This window comes from Limulus polyphemus, unplaced genomic scaffold (genome assembly GCF_000517525.1).
Source record: "Limulus polyphemus unplaced genomic scaffold, Limulus_polyphemus-2.1.2 Scaffold2543, whole genome shotgun sequence".
NCBI classification, from domain to species: Eukaryota; Metazoa; Arthropoda; class Merostomata; order Xiphosura; family Limulidae; genus Limulus; species Limulus polyphemus.
Window position 1 is genome coordinate 21,492 of NW_013668153.1, and position 16,778 is coordinate 38,269.

A 16,778-nucleotide genomic window follows, 5' to 3' on the forward strand; every position below is an offset into this window, starting at 1 on the left:
ACATTGTCTACTACTACATGCAGAGTAGTTATTAATTGTTAAAGTATATTACTAATTTAAAGAACTCTGTACAACAATAGTATATTATCAATTTCAATCATTGGCTGTCATGTACGTAATGTATGCACTGTTGAGATAACATGTTAGCATGTTCCATTCTTCTTGGGTGCTTTTCCATAAATAACTTATATACAGTTTCAATGTTGAAAGCAGTATCATAATGATTACGTATTAAAGGTAGTGCACTCAGTCTTTCTTCGATTTGTTTACATCTCAGATAATTATTGAACCGGCGGAGAGCATATACCGAACGTTCACATGAACATGAACTTAGTGGCAGTGTGGCAAAGAGTTTCAGTAACATAAAGATATTTGGTGCACTTTTAAGCAGTCAGCCAGTATCGGGGGCATGTCCAGGAGAGGTAAAAAAGCCATCTATTCTTCCATTGACGAAGTTCTTCAAAAAAAATATATATATATATATATATAAAATTCAGGATTTGGCAAATCTTCCCTGTAAAAATCTATAGCCCGTCTGACATCAGAGATATAAAACACTTGTGTGAGTTTTGATGGCATAAGTTTGCTATAATGAATTCATTTCAGTTCCATCAATACGAAATTGTATTGATCAAGTTAAAGGAATAATTATTTGGATTAAATCCTCACTTAGACGTGGCGAACTATTAAAGGTAATTTATCAAAAGGGCGTCCGGCATGGAGCAGCTTCAACACGTCTACCACTACTCAATGTGTGCATTACACGCTGGGTTGAGAATATTGAAGCTTGAGAAAGGTTCTGTTCATGTCATTCATTTTTACTTCATATGTGTGAGGTTATTGTGTATGGAGATGATAATTTTGAAATATTTAATGACAATTGGGCTGCTGAAGAAAAGAAAATTGCTATGGCTTATCTAAAAATACTGGGATCCTTTGAACTCATTTTTTGCTTAATAGTTTTACAACGTTCTCTTTACTATTTGAAAGAAGCTTCTGTAAATTTGCAAGATCCAAGCCATGACATTGCTTCTGGTGTTTCCCTAATAGAACAATGCTGTAATGAACTGACTTCACAAAAAGTGAACGTAGATGATCATTCCCACCGTATCTTCAGTTATAACAATAATATAACATGCCACGAGTTAGTCAATGACAAACCCAACGTGCAAATGCAGAACATAGTTCCGTGGAGGATTACTTTAAGAAAACAGTAACAATTCCTTATCTTGACCACATTATCAGTAATATTTTCTTCAGGTTTGATGCACATGTAAAGCAAGCAGCATCATTTCAGTTACTCTGTTCTTGCTGCTGAAGTGTCTTCTCACAACGTGGAACACTTATCAACTCCGCTAGATGACAAATGTCAAATTAGGCAAGAATTTATTGGCTTTGCTAAGCTACGAGAATCAGAGCAACAGATATTGTATGTGCAATTACAAAGATATTGACGAGTGTTTGATTATCTATAAATGAATTGTGTGGTCAAGGATATGATGGAGCATTCACCGTGGGTTGTGAAAGGTCTGCTGTCCATAAATAAATTCGAGATATGCAAAGCAAGGCATTGTACACTCTTTGTGCGGGTCACTCATTTAATCTTTATACAGCCCTAAATTGGATGACATTTTAAAGCTTCCATTGAACATCCATCATCTAGTATAATAGATATTATTACCAGTAGTGTCCTTTAATCACATATAACTCAGAATAACTATCAAATTGTTCGTGGCATTTTGTTTTTAGGAAAACAAGGCTTGATATTTCGTGGCGATACCAAAAATCCTGGCAATGTTTTGGGCCTTCTGAAACATGATGCTGAAAATTACGAAATACTGAGAATTCATTTGTATCATCCCAAGGCAAAAAATGCTACATATTTATCCCCCCGCTCACAAAATGACATCATCAATGTCATAGGATATGATGTAATTCGATTAAAAGTTATTGATGAAATAAGAAATGCCGGATTAACCCAGTCACCATCTCAGTCATTCTCTGGTGCCGGCAATGAATGTGAAGCTTGTGAGATTGATACAATTGAAATATGTTCTTGTGGTGATGAAGTTGATGAAATACAAACTGGCTCAGTTTAGCTTCAAACTGCTTCATCATCGCACTGCAATATAGCAATCATGGATTCATCAGAGATTTGTCATGGTATTTCTGTAGTCACTTGGCTATGCATTGACATTGACAATTTATTGATACCAACAAAATCACTTGATTAAAAATGCTAAGCTATAAGTAATCTATTAAATGCTGAAAATTATTCCGATATTTATAAGCATGTATGTAGCGCCATCAAAAGTTTTTCCTACAACCGTTTTTCGTGGGTATAAACGCAATTAAAATAACTTGGTTTGAAAAATACCCATGGGTGTCATTAGCAGTTTCTAAAAACAAAAATATATAGGAATTTTAAAAAGGCGACCAGTATATAGCTTTAAAATAACATTGTAAGTTATATGATACATAAAATCTATAGTAAAGATAGTGGCTGTACTCATCCATGATATATGCATAGCACAACACAAGGTAGCTATTCTAATTGCATGTCAAAGGCTATATTAACTACTAAAGCAGCAAAGCTACGTAGTGCCGTATCTTGGTCGTCATGTGGCAATCCTATTTCTTTGCTGGCAAAGAAAAATTTATATATTGCTGCAATCAGTTTCATGTAGGTGCTTCATTCTGTTCAGTAAGAAGTGTCGAAGGTCTAGCTTATATATTTTTGTTTGTTTGTTTGGAATTAAGCACAAAGCTACACAATGGGCTATCTGTGCTCTGCCCACACGGGTATCGAAACCCAGTTTCTAGTGTTGTAAGTCCGCAGACATACCGCTGTGCCACTGGGAGGCCTTGCTTATATATCATATATTGTGTAGGCTCGCGAGCCAGACTCTTACTCGTGCAACTATTTCAAGGCAAAAAATGCTAATGTTTCATGAGAAGAATGTAGACTTTGTAGAAAACATTTTAAGTACCATAAGCAGTTGCGCTATAACTATATAAGCATAATTTTTTACATCACTAAAATAAAGGGTTCGAACGAATCCCCTCGAACTCCTTTGTGTACGTGCGTGACACCTGTATATTTGTGAGTAACATAAATTCCATTATACTCTTAAAATCTCCACATTTTGATGAACAGCATAAACAATTTTTAAAATTACTTTTTGATGGAAAGTGAAATCAGTATTTATTGTTTTCTTTTTGTAGTGTTGATTGTTCGTTTTGAATTTCGCGCAAAGCTACACGAGGGCTATCTGAGCTAGCCGTCCCTAATTTAGCAGTGTAAGACTAGAGGGAAGGCAGCTAGTCATCACCACCCACCGCCAACTCTTGGGCTACTCTTTTAGCAACGAATAGTCGGATTGACCGTCACATTAAAACGATTGTAGTGTTAAAAAAATATAACCGAGTGGCAAAACTCAATGACTTTTGTAATAAGTTTGTTTATGACTTAAAATGGCAGCAAAGTACCGCAAATGATATAACTGACACAATTCTTGACTGTTTATAGCAAAAAAAATCAATATAATTTGATGTTTAATAAAAATACCAGTTTGAAATAGAATAATTTTATTCAGAATAAATTAAACCTACCATGTTTTTAAACTTCATACGTATATTTTTTATCCTTATTGAAGAATACCCAAATTAAAAAAAGCATATAACCATAAATAAGACTGATACAATTAACTTATTCCAATTAGATATTTACTACCGACCCGTATGTACATCATTTTAATGAAACCTATATATGCTTTTCAAGAATGAACAATTAAAATGCCACCAATACATTATTTATGCTGTTCTAAGTTAAATTAGTTTAATTTATAAAATAATCTTCTTTGCTAATAGGCATCATCTATTGCTTTATTTGTTGCGAAAAATTTAATTTAGCAAAATCCAGTTTCTATCCCTTATATATGCCCAACAGTAGCACAGCGGTATGTCTGCAGACTTACAACTCAAGAAGAGCTAGCAACAAAGTATCAAATTCAAACAAACCCTTACATAGAATATACTTTTTTTTTTTGATTTGCGAGTTATGGGGCGCCATCAGCAGATGATATGCCCCCAGATTCCCTGATCTGATTTAGTTGAACTAGATACCTTCATCACTGCCATTTAGCATGAAGGAGAAATTAGTAGTTACATATGCACAATTTTTTTTATTATACTTTTTTGTTGTTGCTTGTTGTAGTTAATTGTGTTACACTAAAAATCCTACAATGTCATGTTACTGGAAGAATACATATGGAAAAAGTTATAGAACATACTTCAATGAAAACATATATTTATGTTACCATTATTAACTAACTCCTCAACATATGTGCAAATTAAAGAAAACGACGGGGGGGGGGGGTAGGCTAGATTCATGAGGCATTTCTAGTTCAGGTATATATATATATATATTTGTTAAGTAATCCCTGTCGGATAATGAAGTTAAGTAGTCCTTTATGCTATCTACAAATGTTGTAAAGACTAACAGCTTTATAAGTACAAATTAAGTAACGAAGTACAAACACAAATTTACAAAAATACGATGATGATTACCCCGAATAGTTTCGACGTACCACGTGCGTCATTTTCAAAGGTATACTGTGCTTGTCTACAGCGACATCTAGCTAGTGTTGTTTTCTCGGTCTGACTTTTTCATACATATTCCGTTGAAAAATGTTTTCCATAATGGATTCAGTTAAAAGCCCATATCATTGTTTATGAGTTTGTCTACATCCTACAAAATAAAAAAAAAGTTTTATAAACAAGCCAAGGAAATAATGTGGAAAAACAAAATCTATTTGTTTACCTTTTTACCCGGAAATCTCAAATAAAATAGGTACATTATTGAACAACAACCAAATCAAACTAACTTTCAAACTTATTGGACAAACTTTCAAGTAAATTAAATAAAGAGAAAGACCCCATGAATAGTTTCCAGAAACAAGAAATATATTCAATTCAATGTTCATGCAACAAAGTATGCAATAGGTCAAACTAAGCGCTCGTTTAACATGAAGATCATTGCCGCCGTTTGGAAATAGAAAAATCAGCCGTCGCCGCTCATGTATACTAAAATGACCACATAATCAAATTAATAGAAACGAAACTCCTTGCAGAGCCTAAATATTTTCACCAAAGAAATATTAGAGAAGCTATTGAAATACAAATTAATGTAGACAAACTCATAAACAATGATATGGGCTTTCAACCGCTCCATTATGGAAAACATTTTTTAATGGAATATTTATGAAGAAGTCAGACTGAGAAAACAACACTCGCTAGATGTCGCTGTACACACACACGCACACACCCATATACAGTATACCCTTGAAAATGATGTACGTGGTACTTCGAAACTAGTCGGGGTAATCATTTTTATATTTTTTGTCAATTTGTGTTTGTACTTCGTTACTTAGTTTGTGCTTATACAGCTGATGATATTTAAAGCAGTTGTAGATAGCATAAAGTATTACTTAACTGGATTATTTCTAGCCATAAGCTGGCATTCAGCTTTACTGTGTCTATTAGGCCTAGTTATACTGTACTTCGTAACACTAGTATTCATCCAAATGGAGTAACTAGCGAGTATGGAACACATTTTTCCGTTTTCCACTAGGTAAAAGGTTTATGTACTTAGGCACATCACTATAGATGATTGTAACTGACTTGAAATTCCTCAAAGTTTGCAGAGACAATAAAGTGGTTCTAAAATTTTCCATATACACTGCAATATAACTAGACCTATAAATATAATATCCAAAGTTATTAATACTGTAAAAGTGAAAATCTCAAAGGAAATTATCCAAGAAAAAGAAGGTTTGTCTCTTCGAATGAATAAGAACTTTACAAATTACAATTAGAAGTAACGAAACATTTAAATCCTATACACTGGTATTATATAGACATGTTGGCAAAAAGATTCACGAAAAGAATCGTGCATCTCTAATCAAATTGCCCCCCCTCCCCAGTGGTACAGTGGTATGTCTGCAGAATTTTCAACGCTTGAAACCGGGTTTCGATACCCGTGGTGGGTAGAGCACAAATATCGCATTGTGTAGCTTTGTGCTTAACTTCAAACAAACTCCAACCAACAAAAAGAAAATGATTTTATTTGACCCGAAGTTTAAACCGGTTGTTTTATCCAACACCTTTGAAAATCTATCAAGCCACCATTTATCAGAAATCTAACTATATGTATTAGACCTGAGGTTGGATTTTGCAGTCTCTAATAACAAAGTGAACTCTGAAGAAATTGTTTCAGAAATAGAAGCAGGCATTTTTAACATAGATGACATCACTCAATCTAATATTAGATTGGAAACCAATAAAATATTGAACAATAAACGTAAACCAAAAAATAAAGCTCAAAAATCTCTACAAAAAATGGATATCTAGTCGCATCAAAAGCAGATAAAGGTGAAAAAATTGTTATTCTTGACAAAAAGCAATATATGAAAAAAGCACTTAAATTATTGTCTGGTGGTGCATAAACAAAACTAAAAAGTAACCCTGCATAAAGGATCACACAAGAAGTAAAAACTGCTATAAAGAGCATTAAATGCTTATCTAAAGAAGAAAGATAATACCTTCCAACACAATTTCCCCAAGATTTTACTGTTTACCCAAATTGCACTAAGTATGGATACTTTTTTAGACCCATCTTCGCATGCGACAGCAGTCGAACTTACTCCTTAGCCAAAATACTTGACCAAAAGACTGTCATTTCTACAAGTACACTGTAAAGAACTCCGAGGATTTTGTGTCAAAGATCATAAACATCAACCTCAAAGACAAATACATGGTATCATTTGATGTAAAAAACTTGTTCGCGAAAGTTCCATTAACTGGTGCTCTAGATGTTTTATCAAAAAAGCTTGACGAGGAAAGCATACCTCTAGCGAAAAAAAGAAGAAATCATTACCTCGTTAAAATTATGTCTTAAGAACTATTTTCAGTTCAATAATGAACATCGTTAACAGAATCAAGGACTCAACATCTTAACTCCTCTATCACCTCTCATCTGTGACATTTTCATGGACGACTTTCAAAATAAATTATTCAACCAATTACTACTAAAATCATACTTCTACACACGCTGTGTAGATAACACTTTCACTATTATAACCAAAGACAACTGCTGTTTTAGGAAATTTCATGACTTATTGAATTCAATTGACTCTTATAATACAGTTCACTTACGAAGCCGAAAATGATAATTGCCTTTCTATTGTTTTAATCACAAGAAATTCCGATGACACAATTGGAACAGAAGTTTATCGAAATCCAAACAGTGTTAGTCTATTCCTCCACAAAAGATCAAACCATCATACAACTAAAACATTGGTGTTTACAAAACATTTATTTGGCGTATGCTCAATACCTGCTCAAACCAAAAAGGAATCGAACAAGAAATCAACTACCTAAAACATTTTGCTGTATTACCAGGATTTGATATCAACAGGTTGTTTTACAATATCAAAAAGAGTTATAAACAAAGCCAATGAAATAATTTGGAAAAAAAATTATATATTTACCTTATTACCCGGAAATCTAAAATAAAATAGGTACATTATTGAACAACAACCAAATGAAACCAATGCTCGTGCAACAAAGTATACACAGGTAAAACTAAACGGTCGTTGAGCGTAAGAATAGAAGAACATGAAGTTCAGGGTCGCTGTTTGGAAATAGAAAAATCAGCAGTCGCCGCTCATATTTAGCAATATCAAATTCACAGAAACGAAACTCATTGCAGAACCTAAATATTTTCACCAAAGAAATATTAAATAAGCTAATGAAATGCACAGGAATGTAGACAAACTCATAAACAATGATATGGACTTTCAACTAAATTCATTGTAGAAAACATTTTTCACCAGAATATGTATGAAGAAATCAGACCGAGCAAACAATACTCGCTAGATGTCGCTGTACACACGCACAGTATACCTTTGAAAATAACGCACGTGGTACCTCGAAACTAGTCGTGGAAATAATCTTTATATTTTTGTAAATTTGTGTTTCTACTTCGTTTCTGAATTTGTGCTTATAAAGCTATTAATCTTTACAACAATCCTCCTCGCCTTGAGTCATCCCCAACTATCCGGATCCCTTGATTTTTCTATAGCTTGCAACAGTGATGTTCCCAGTTATGTTCTCATCACATCTCTCCAACTTATGGCTGGTCTTCCTCTTTTTTCTATGTTCCTCGACTCTTCCTTCCATGATTTTTTTTACAACCAGGTCCTGCCATTTCTCGCTATGTGCTCAAAATCCAAAGCTTTTTATCACTCTTTAGTCTTATTTAACGCTTTTTTTTTCTGCAAACATCCCTAATCTTGAATTGCGAACCAGAGGCTAGGTAACAAGTCGTCAGCACCCGACGCTTTAAGCAGCCACTCTTCTAATGTACCCACAGCTGAAAGTGCCAATCGAACCTCAGATCTCAAGTATATGTTAACCAATGAGTCACTGTCACGAAGAGAGAAAAAACAAACAAACACGATTTATGCTTATATACATACGCTAATTTAGAAAGCATTTATGTTATATAAATGATTAAATTGGTCATAGAATTAATTGAACTTTCTGAGCGTCACCTTTCCTAACACCTATACCTTTTTCTTTAGACTGGCGGTTTAGATAACATTTCCCTTCATGTAACAGGTTAATTTATATGAATGTGTATATAAATATGTGATATATTACGAATAATCAAGTGTATATATGTACATAATGATTCCCATCCCAAGACATCAAGTACAAATAATAAGACCCTGGTGGCTTAGCGGTAAGTTTGAGGACTTATAAAGCTAAAATCAGATTTCGATACCTGCGGTGAATAGAGCACAGATAACCAACCCATCGTGTATTTTTGCACTTAGCAACAAATAAACAATCAAACTAAGTGATAAATAAAAGTTTAACAAAGAGCATTTACATCTAAAAAAAAAAAAACATGAAGATTAATAAGTTTTGGTGGTTGATTCATTATTTCTCAAGAGCAATTTTGCAACCAGTAACATTCTTTTTTTTTTCTGACCCATCCAAAAATGATGACAAACAAATTCTTTTTGCGAAATACAGCTTAATAATTCTTAATTAAGTGTCTTCCTGAAACAAATATGTATTTGATGTTTTGACTGTAAGTTCTTAATTGATTTTATCCTTCATTGCTATACCCAAAATCTTATGTTTGTGAAAGAGGCAATTGTCTTCGGAAATTATTGCCTTATATTCGTAAAATAGGATAATACTTCATTATTACAGACAATGAACAAATACAGATTTTTCTATTGAATTTGGTCAGTCTCGTATGAGTTTAAGATTATACCATTGAAGATGCTACAGTCAAATAGTTTTTGTACATCACTTACTGTTAAGTCAGTTTAAAAGACATCTTACTGTATAGCATTTCATATATTGTATCAGAACAAAAGTATTATTATTTTCATATTTGTATGACATGAAATTTCAAGTATTGTCAATAAATAGGATTAGAATTTCTTTTAAAAAATTAGGTATATGCAAAATATACACGATTTTTTCGGCAAAATATCATTCCCATAAAAAACGTAGAGTTCAATAAGAATTATTTAATTATTATAACATGTTACTTTTCAACCTTAGTGAGAAAAAAGTGTTCAATGAAAAGAAATATCTGACCTATTATAAAATGATTTCTTGTTAACACAATATAACGATTAATATGTTAGGATAAAAGTGATATATTTGAGGGTAGCTTCGTCTCTGTAAAATATACTAATCCTCCTTTATAATTCCTGTTTTAGAAGGAAACGTAAGAACTGCATATCATATATGTATTGGACTTTTGGAAATATTTAAAACTAGATACATCATTTTTTTCCATCTTGATGTTTCTCGCGTGATTATAATGATTCTTACTTTAAACAGAATAATACAAGAACAAGACTGTTTTCGATAAGAATAAAACAGGCAAGTTGTCTCATATGTTTTGATTATAATAAAACTTTCAGTGCACTATTCGTAAAGTGTCCTTCTTTTAATTTTTTAAATTTTATTGTGTTCAAAACTATGTAGTTGTTGGTGCAAATAACAAAATCACGTTAAAAATATCAAGATTTTCTATGTTCGTGAAATATTTTGGTTTTCTTTATACGTTTTGCAAATTGTCTGAAAAAAAGCATTGAATAATGTTTTTAAGAAGAAAACTACATAACATTTGTTAGTTTCTGTCTGTGCAAAGCTACTCTGTAAATGATTACAGTTCTTAAAGATAATTCACCACTTTCTCAATTTTTGCAGGGCTTTTCGGCGTAGTAGTTTAACAATCTTCATTTTTATTAATATTTGTCCATTTTCTTTGTCACTCTAGATGAGATATTAATAATACTCAGTACCTTCAAACTAGCTAACAAACATATATCAATAAGAACCTAGTCCTTTAGGTTATATTTTGATTTTATACGTAGACAAATGATTAGTCTATAGAAGTGAAAAATATATCTCGCAATAAAAATGAATGTTTATCAGTGTGGAAAATAACTGGCTTAGATACAGCCTAAACATTTTTACTTTAAAAGTTGTGTTGAACAGGTGTATAAAGACCGAATGTGAAATAGGAAGGAAAATATTTGGTCTTAAGTGCAACATAAACATTTTTGTTTGTAAAGTTGTGTTGAACAAGTATGCATGTAAAATAATAATGTTTCTATACAAGCAAAAGCTTTTATTCAAAATTCCATTTCAACGATACAATGAATTTTATCCACAACAGAATATCACAGGGCATTCCACGTTTGTTGTTTCAAGTATGGATTTCAAAATTAGCACTTCTATTACAATACTAGAATCTACTGCAATTAAATTTAGCATGTATTGTTCCTTAGTTGTTTTTGTTTCCCAGATCTTCTATGTAAAGCAACAATAAATTATTAAAGAGAAGTTGATTGTTATTTTTATGATGACCGTACCTATATATATATAAGGTTCAAATTTAAAATATTTCTAAGTCAGACAAACAGTTAATATTATCAACAACACACTCAACTTACATTGTACTTTAGTTAGATGATTCATATAATTTGTGAGATACAACATACTTCAAATACCTCCGACTCACTTTTCATACCATTTTCTTTCTTACAGATTTGGTAGCCTGCATTTATATGGTATGACTAGCTTTAATGAGCTTCACGAAAATATCTATCATTCTCTTACGTAGGTCCCATTGAGGCAACGCATTTCCAAATATTTAATGGCAGCTTTCATCATGGGAGTGTTTTTACAGACAAGGTTTGCTTTTTTTAATATTAAGAAGACAATACTTCGACTTAATGAAGGCTTTATCGCATACATCTGAAAAATCACATGTCACGTTTTTAAATGATCAAGTCTGACCATGTATAGAACATACGTGAATGTTAATCAAACGTACCGCACTATCAAGGCTTCATTCAGTTTTTTATTTTATTTTATGATAAAGCATAGAATACAGCGTGGCGGGAAAGTGAAATTATTATTGGCTTTGTACGTATACAGACCAGAAACAATAAAAAAATAAACATGGTCATAAGAGTAAAATTCAAATAAAGATTGTTCAACTGATGTTGTGAACAATACGCGTCACAAAAAAAAACAAAACACGTTTGTTTTCGTAAACGATATCTTTATCTATTTGTTTGTAATGGCAAAATTCAAGATGCTATTTTCAAGTTGGACTTAACTTCATCGTCTGTACTTTCTTCGAATAAATCTATATTTAAACCTGTATTAACAGCGAATAAGAAGACTGCTTCTTGATAAACAAATCAGGTGTTGTGTGAAAAATAGGAGTATTTATTTTTAACTTATTATACAATCAAAAGTTATGTATTCTTTAATATCTCAGAGAACTAATGTAATGGCAAATTTTTTACACCTAATACTTAAAAACGAGTTTGTTATATGTAATAAAAAAGGATTCGCTTTTATATTTTGCATTGAAATATGCTGTATTGATTAGGAAAACTGCTTTCCAAAACACGCGAATTAAATGTTTTGAACAATCTAATTAAAATTGAATAAGATAATTTAAGAATATTGTATATTCCTGAAAATTTTTAAAGAATGTTATTTTCTCTGTAATAATGTTTTTATAATATAATATTTTTATTCTTTGCTGCGTTCACACACATCTTATATCATAGGACAGTATGAATAAGAATAAATCATCGCTCTGACTTTGAATTACTTAAAATACTTATTACGATGTAGAATAAAAATACGGAATATATATATGTATATATTATTAACAAATATCTTAAGATTGCTAAGCTTCCTTTTAACCTACCAAGCCATAGATTTCTGAATACAATTATGATACTTTCAAAATATAAGAATGTACTGGCCACTTGAAACATAGGCTAAATTCTGAAGGTGTTAGATATTAAGTGATGAACATTAATGCAAGCAAGACGTAACTTGTAGGTTAAACAGCTTTTTTTTTTCTTATGGCGTTTAAAACAAAGGCACCACAAACGAGCTATCACAGTGCGACTTGGACTAATTCAAGGATTCACAATCTCCCGCAACCAGAGCTGAGATTGGCCTCTGACCTATTCTAGCTCAGAAAAATATTCACTTTTATTTTTGGAATCGGTAGTTGGACCAGAAACCTTTAAGGCTATTACCTTCCGATTTATCGACACTACACTAGGACGGACTTTCAAGTTATTTACTGGTATCAGTCACTACGTACAGCCACATTCCTCCACTTTCATGTTTGGAAGATCGGCCTTGTAGATGTTTCGGTCTCCGTCAAGATACACTATCGACATTTTTGTCAATTTTGTTGGAGCACAACAAGGAGTGATGGATGCAAATGGATTCTTCCGACGATACTCATCTAACACTTGAGAATAATAGTAACGATCCGGAAACAAGTCGGGTGTCTGTGGAGATCGACCACATTCTCCTACACAGTAATTAGCGCTGTACCCTCTGGGCCACACGATCCAGTCGTCCCAATTAAGCTGTTCGAAACTAACCCACAGGCTCTGCTTACAGCATTGAGTGGTATGAGTGTTGCACGTGACGGCGTATCTCCTGCTTCTCCGTCGAGGTATGGGCTCTGTAGTTATTGCTAAAAATGGTCTGATACCTGGTGCAGATGACTGGTTATGTCTGTGAGAATGTCGATGTCGTCTCCGATGACCTCTCCTTCTGATCCCGTTAACGCCACTGAAGAGGACTGGTTCTACTGCTGAACCACAACCACTACAGTCAACAAGTAGCGTTAACTTTGTACTTTCTGGTTTAGAAAACCATTTCCGTACAGGGACACGTAGGTTAAACCGCTGCCATCCAACTGTGAAAGATTCAACATCGTGGGATCGGAGCCATCTCAGTGTTTTCACTGTATTGTTTGGGAATCGGTCTGCTTCGAATACGTATAGCGTCAGATTATTCCTGGGCGCTGTCTCATCTGAAGTTCTTGGCATTTTCTGACGGAGCTGGATCCACAGATTTGCAGAAACTACTCGAAGTCGTTGGGAGCGGCTTTGGGGGTGGTAGAAGTCTAATAGAATATTTTCGTTCCATCTACCACCTGCAAGAAAAATAAAGTTTATATTATTAACCAAAGCACTTCATGTTGATCTCTGCCTGGATGGAACATTTCTGGAAAAGGAAAAATCTCAACATAAAATCCATATATCAGTCCTACAATTTTCTACCTAAGTTACTAAATATAATACATAATATGTTTTAAAGATGCAGATATAAAAGTAGCTAATTAATAATAGGTTTATAATAATGGTATTAATTGATATCCGGTTACCACAACCTCGCCACAAGTATTTGGAATTACAGACGTTGAAAATGTATATTGTGATACAACTTTCAATTTTTATTCTGGTTTGCCCCTCAGTGGCACAGCGGTATGTCTGCGGACTTACAACGCTAGAAACCGGGTTTCGATACCCGTGGTGGGCAGAGCACAGATAGCCCATTGTGTAGCTTTGTACTTAACTTCAAAAAGCAACATTCTGGTTTGTTTAATATTTTCATGGGATATATCGAGTAAATGAAACTTGTGCATTGAAAGAGTTAACAAAAATGTACAGTCACAACCAGAGATGCTCTTCATGATCAAACTTATAGCAATTAAAATGTTTGCATAAATAAATAATGACACGCAGTCAAAAACCGGTTGCTTTATCTGTCGGTTTTGTGAGCGTAAAGCGTTACTCAACTTACACTACTGAATATATTTCTGGTTTGACTATTAGCAAGTTTGTATTTCTTCTGATACATTTAAGTAATGTATAATGTAGCAGTGTTCAGTGAGTCAAAAGATATAAAGAATCAGTACATATCGTACAGTCACTGTGGTGTTTGGCAGTTCTTAGCTTTTAACCGTATATGGGCCATATACCTCATCGAGTTTTTGAATAAATTTTCTTCAAATATTTGGGCACCTAATTGTTTGTGAGTCTATGGCTTTGTTGGTTACAGAATTTCTAATAGTATATGAGTCACACAAGAAAGAAAATCCCACCAATATTGCAATTCCTCCTATTAATTAGGGCTGGGGTCCCCTATGTATTTTACATCTATTTTCAGCCATTTATTTTTTGTTTTTGTTTTGGTCAGTTCTCTAAATATTCGTGGTTACCGCCAAAAAACACAAAATTACTCAACACCGTGTAATGTGTAGACCCCACCAGTAATGAGCGGAATAAATACAACTCGCTAATTAGAGGATTAATAACTACTATAGTAACTTCATGGAAAAATATATTACGTAAAAAACTCTACCAAATTAACGAGCGTGAAAGTAGGCTTAACTTATGTTACAACTACATAACATTTGCGAAAGCTTATCTACATAGATATTTTTCCCGCTATCACAACGCTTTAGCCAGATGAAAATTACTTTTATAAAAATCTAAACTCTCGTAAAAAAAAAAAGAACAAAAAACAACAACAACAACAAACCTCACTTTAATTGCTTATTCAATTTTACTGAATAAGTGGACCAGACTTAAGTGTAGTGCATCAGGCGAGAGAATAGAACATAGACAATCTGTAACAGTGAAGTGCAGTGGGTAACACAATTTGGACCTCAACAACCCTAACGTAGGGCAGTAGGTTAACATATTCTGAGCCTGAACTACAGAGCAAAGTGCAGTTGGCTCGTGAATCCGAACCGTTGAATGTTTAGACATCAAAGCGAACTGCATATGTGATGAAACTCAACTGAAGCCGTTGTCGCCAACATTGTATTAGATTCACCATAAAACCAAACCGAGTTTACGTGAACTTACACTTCAGATCTACATAATGTAGTCCCTTGGTGGGACAGCGGTATGTCTACGGACTCACAACGCTAAAATTCGAATCGATTCCCCGCGATAGACACAACAGATTGCCTAATGTGACTTTGCTCTATAACACACAAACAAACTATAGAATGTATATTATATATATATCTTATAGGTTCAACACTAGCGCAAGTAGACAAAGGAAATAACAACAAAAAAAAAGCATGCACACAGAATTCTAAATAGTTATCTTTCTTGCTTACCATGTGGTTCATTCCCCTTATAATACAACATGATATATGCAATCGATGGATATTTAAGACGCCAAGTACACTGGGTTTCAAATATAAAATAAATAAAGTTAATAAATTATGAATTTTATTCGACATCTATTAGAACATTTTCTGAATATTATACTTTTCAAGGCTGCAACAAAGGTTATAAGCCTAACATGGTATGATGATTAGTCCAATCAACTCGCAATCTGTGTGTTCGAATCCCTTCATCGAACATACTTGTCTTTTCAGCACTGGGAGCATTATAATGGGACGATCAATCCCACTATTTGTTGGTAAAAGAATAACCAGAAAGTTGGCGGTGACTGGTATTTACTAACTGTCTTCACTCTACTCTATCACTTGAAAATTATTGACGGCTAGTGCAGATAGCCCTCGAGTAGTTTTGCGCGAAATTCAACAGACAAAACAAAGTTCATAAATTGTAAAAAAATAACATACTGCGAGTAATACAACAAGGTTTATTACATAGGATTCAGAAACAGTGCAAACAAAATAACAATTCCTGAGAGGGAAGAAGAACCTGGCCCTCCCTGGTCCAAAGCATGGACCGAATCCTGCTGAAGAAAGCATGGCCAGGTGGTTAAGGCACTCGACTCGCAATCTGAGGATCGCGGGTTCGAATCTCTGTCACACCAAACATGCTCGCCCTTTCAGCCATGGGGGCGTTATAATGTGACGGTCAATCCCACTATTCGTTGGTAAAAGAGTAGACCAAGAGTTGGCAGTGGGTGATGATGATTAGCTGCCTTCCCTCTAGTCTTACACTGCTAAATTAGGGACGGCTAGCTCAGATAGCCCTCGTGTAGCTTTGCGCGAAATTCAAAAACAAACAAACAAACAATGCTGAAGTAAAATCATCATAAATTGTATCCCATATATATGCCCGTGGCAGGAAGACATATGTGCCGATGACGGTGAAGGGGTTAACACGTTATAAAGATATGTACATTGCTAAGAAGAGGGAAAAACTTAGATATATATTTAGTGTTAGTCACGTTTCTTGTCTCCCTTACCCTTCACGAAGTGTGAAATTAAAGTTGTTCTTATTCGTTAGCATCTCCCCCGGTAGTAAATGTAAGTCGGACGGATTACAACGCTAAAAACCTGGTTTTGATTCCCGTAGTGGGCACAGCACAGATTGCCCATTGTATAACTTTGCGCTTAGCAACAAACAGAC

General features: G+C 33.9%; 1 protein-coding gene across 1 annotated transcript in view; it reads right to left on the reverse strand.

Annotated features, from left to right (window-relative positions):
- Positions 1–12,313: 12,313 nt before the first annotated feature.
- LOC106467247 (inhibin beta chain-like) overlaps positions 12,314–16,778 on the reverse strand; it is a 14,175-nt gene continuing 9,710 nt past the window's right edge. Inside the window, exon 2 of the mRNA XM_022395378.1 lies at positions 12,314–13,585. Within this exon, the coding sequence (XP_022251086.1) occupies positions 12,729–13,585 (857 nt within the window). The 3' untranslated portion in view covers positions 12,314–12,728. The remainder of the gene's footprint in view (positions 13,586–16,778) is intronic.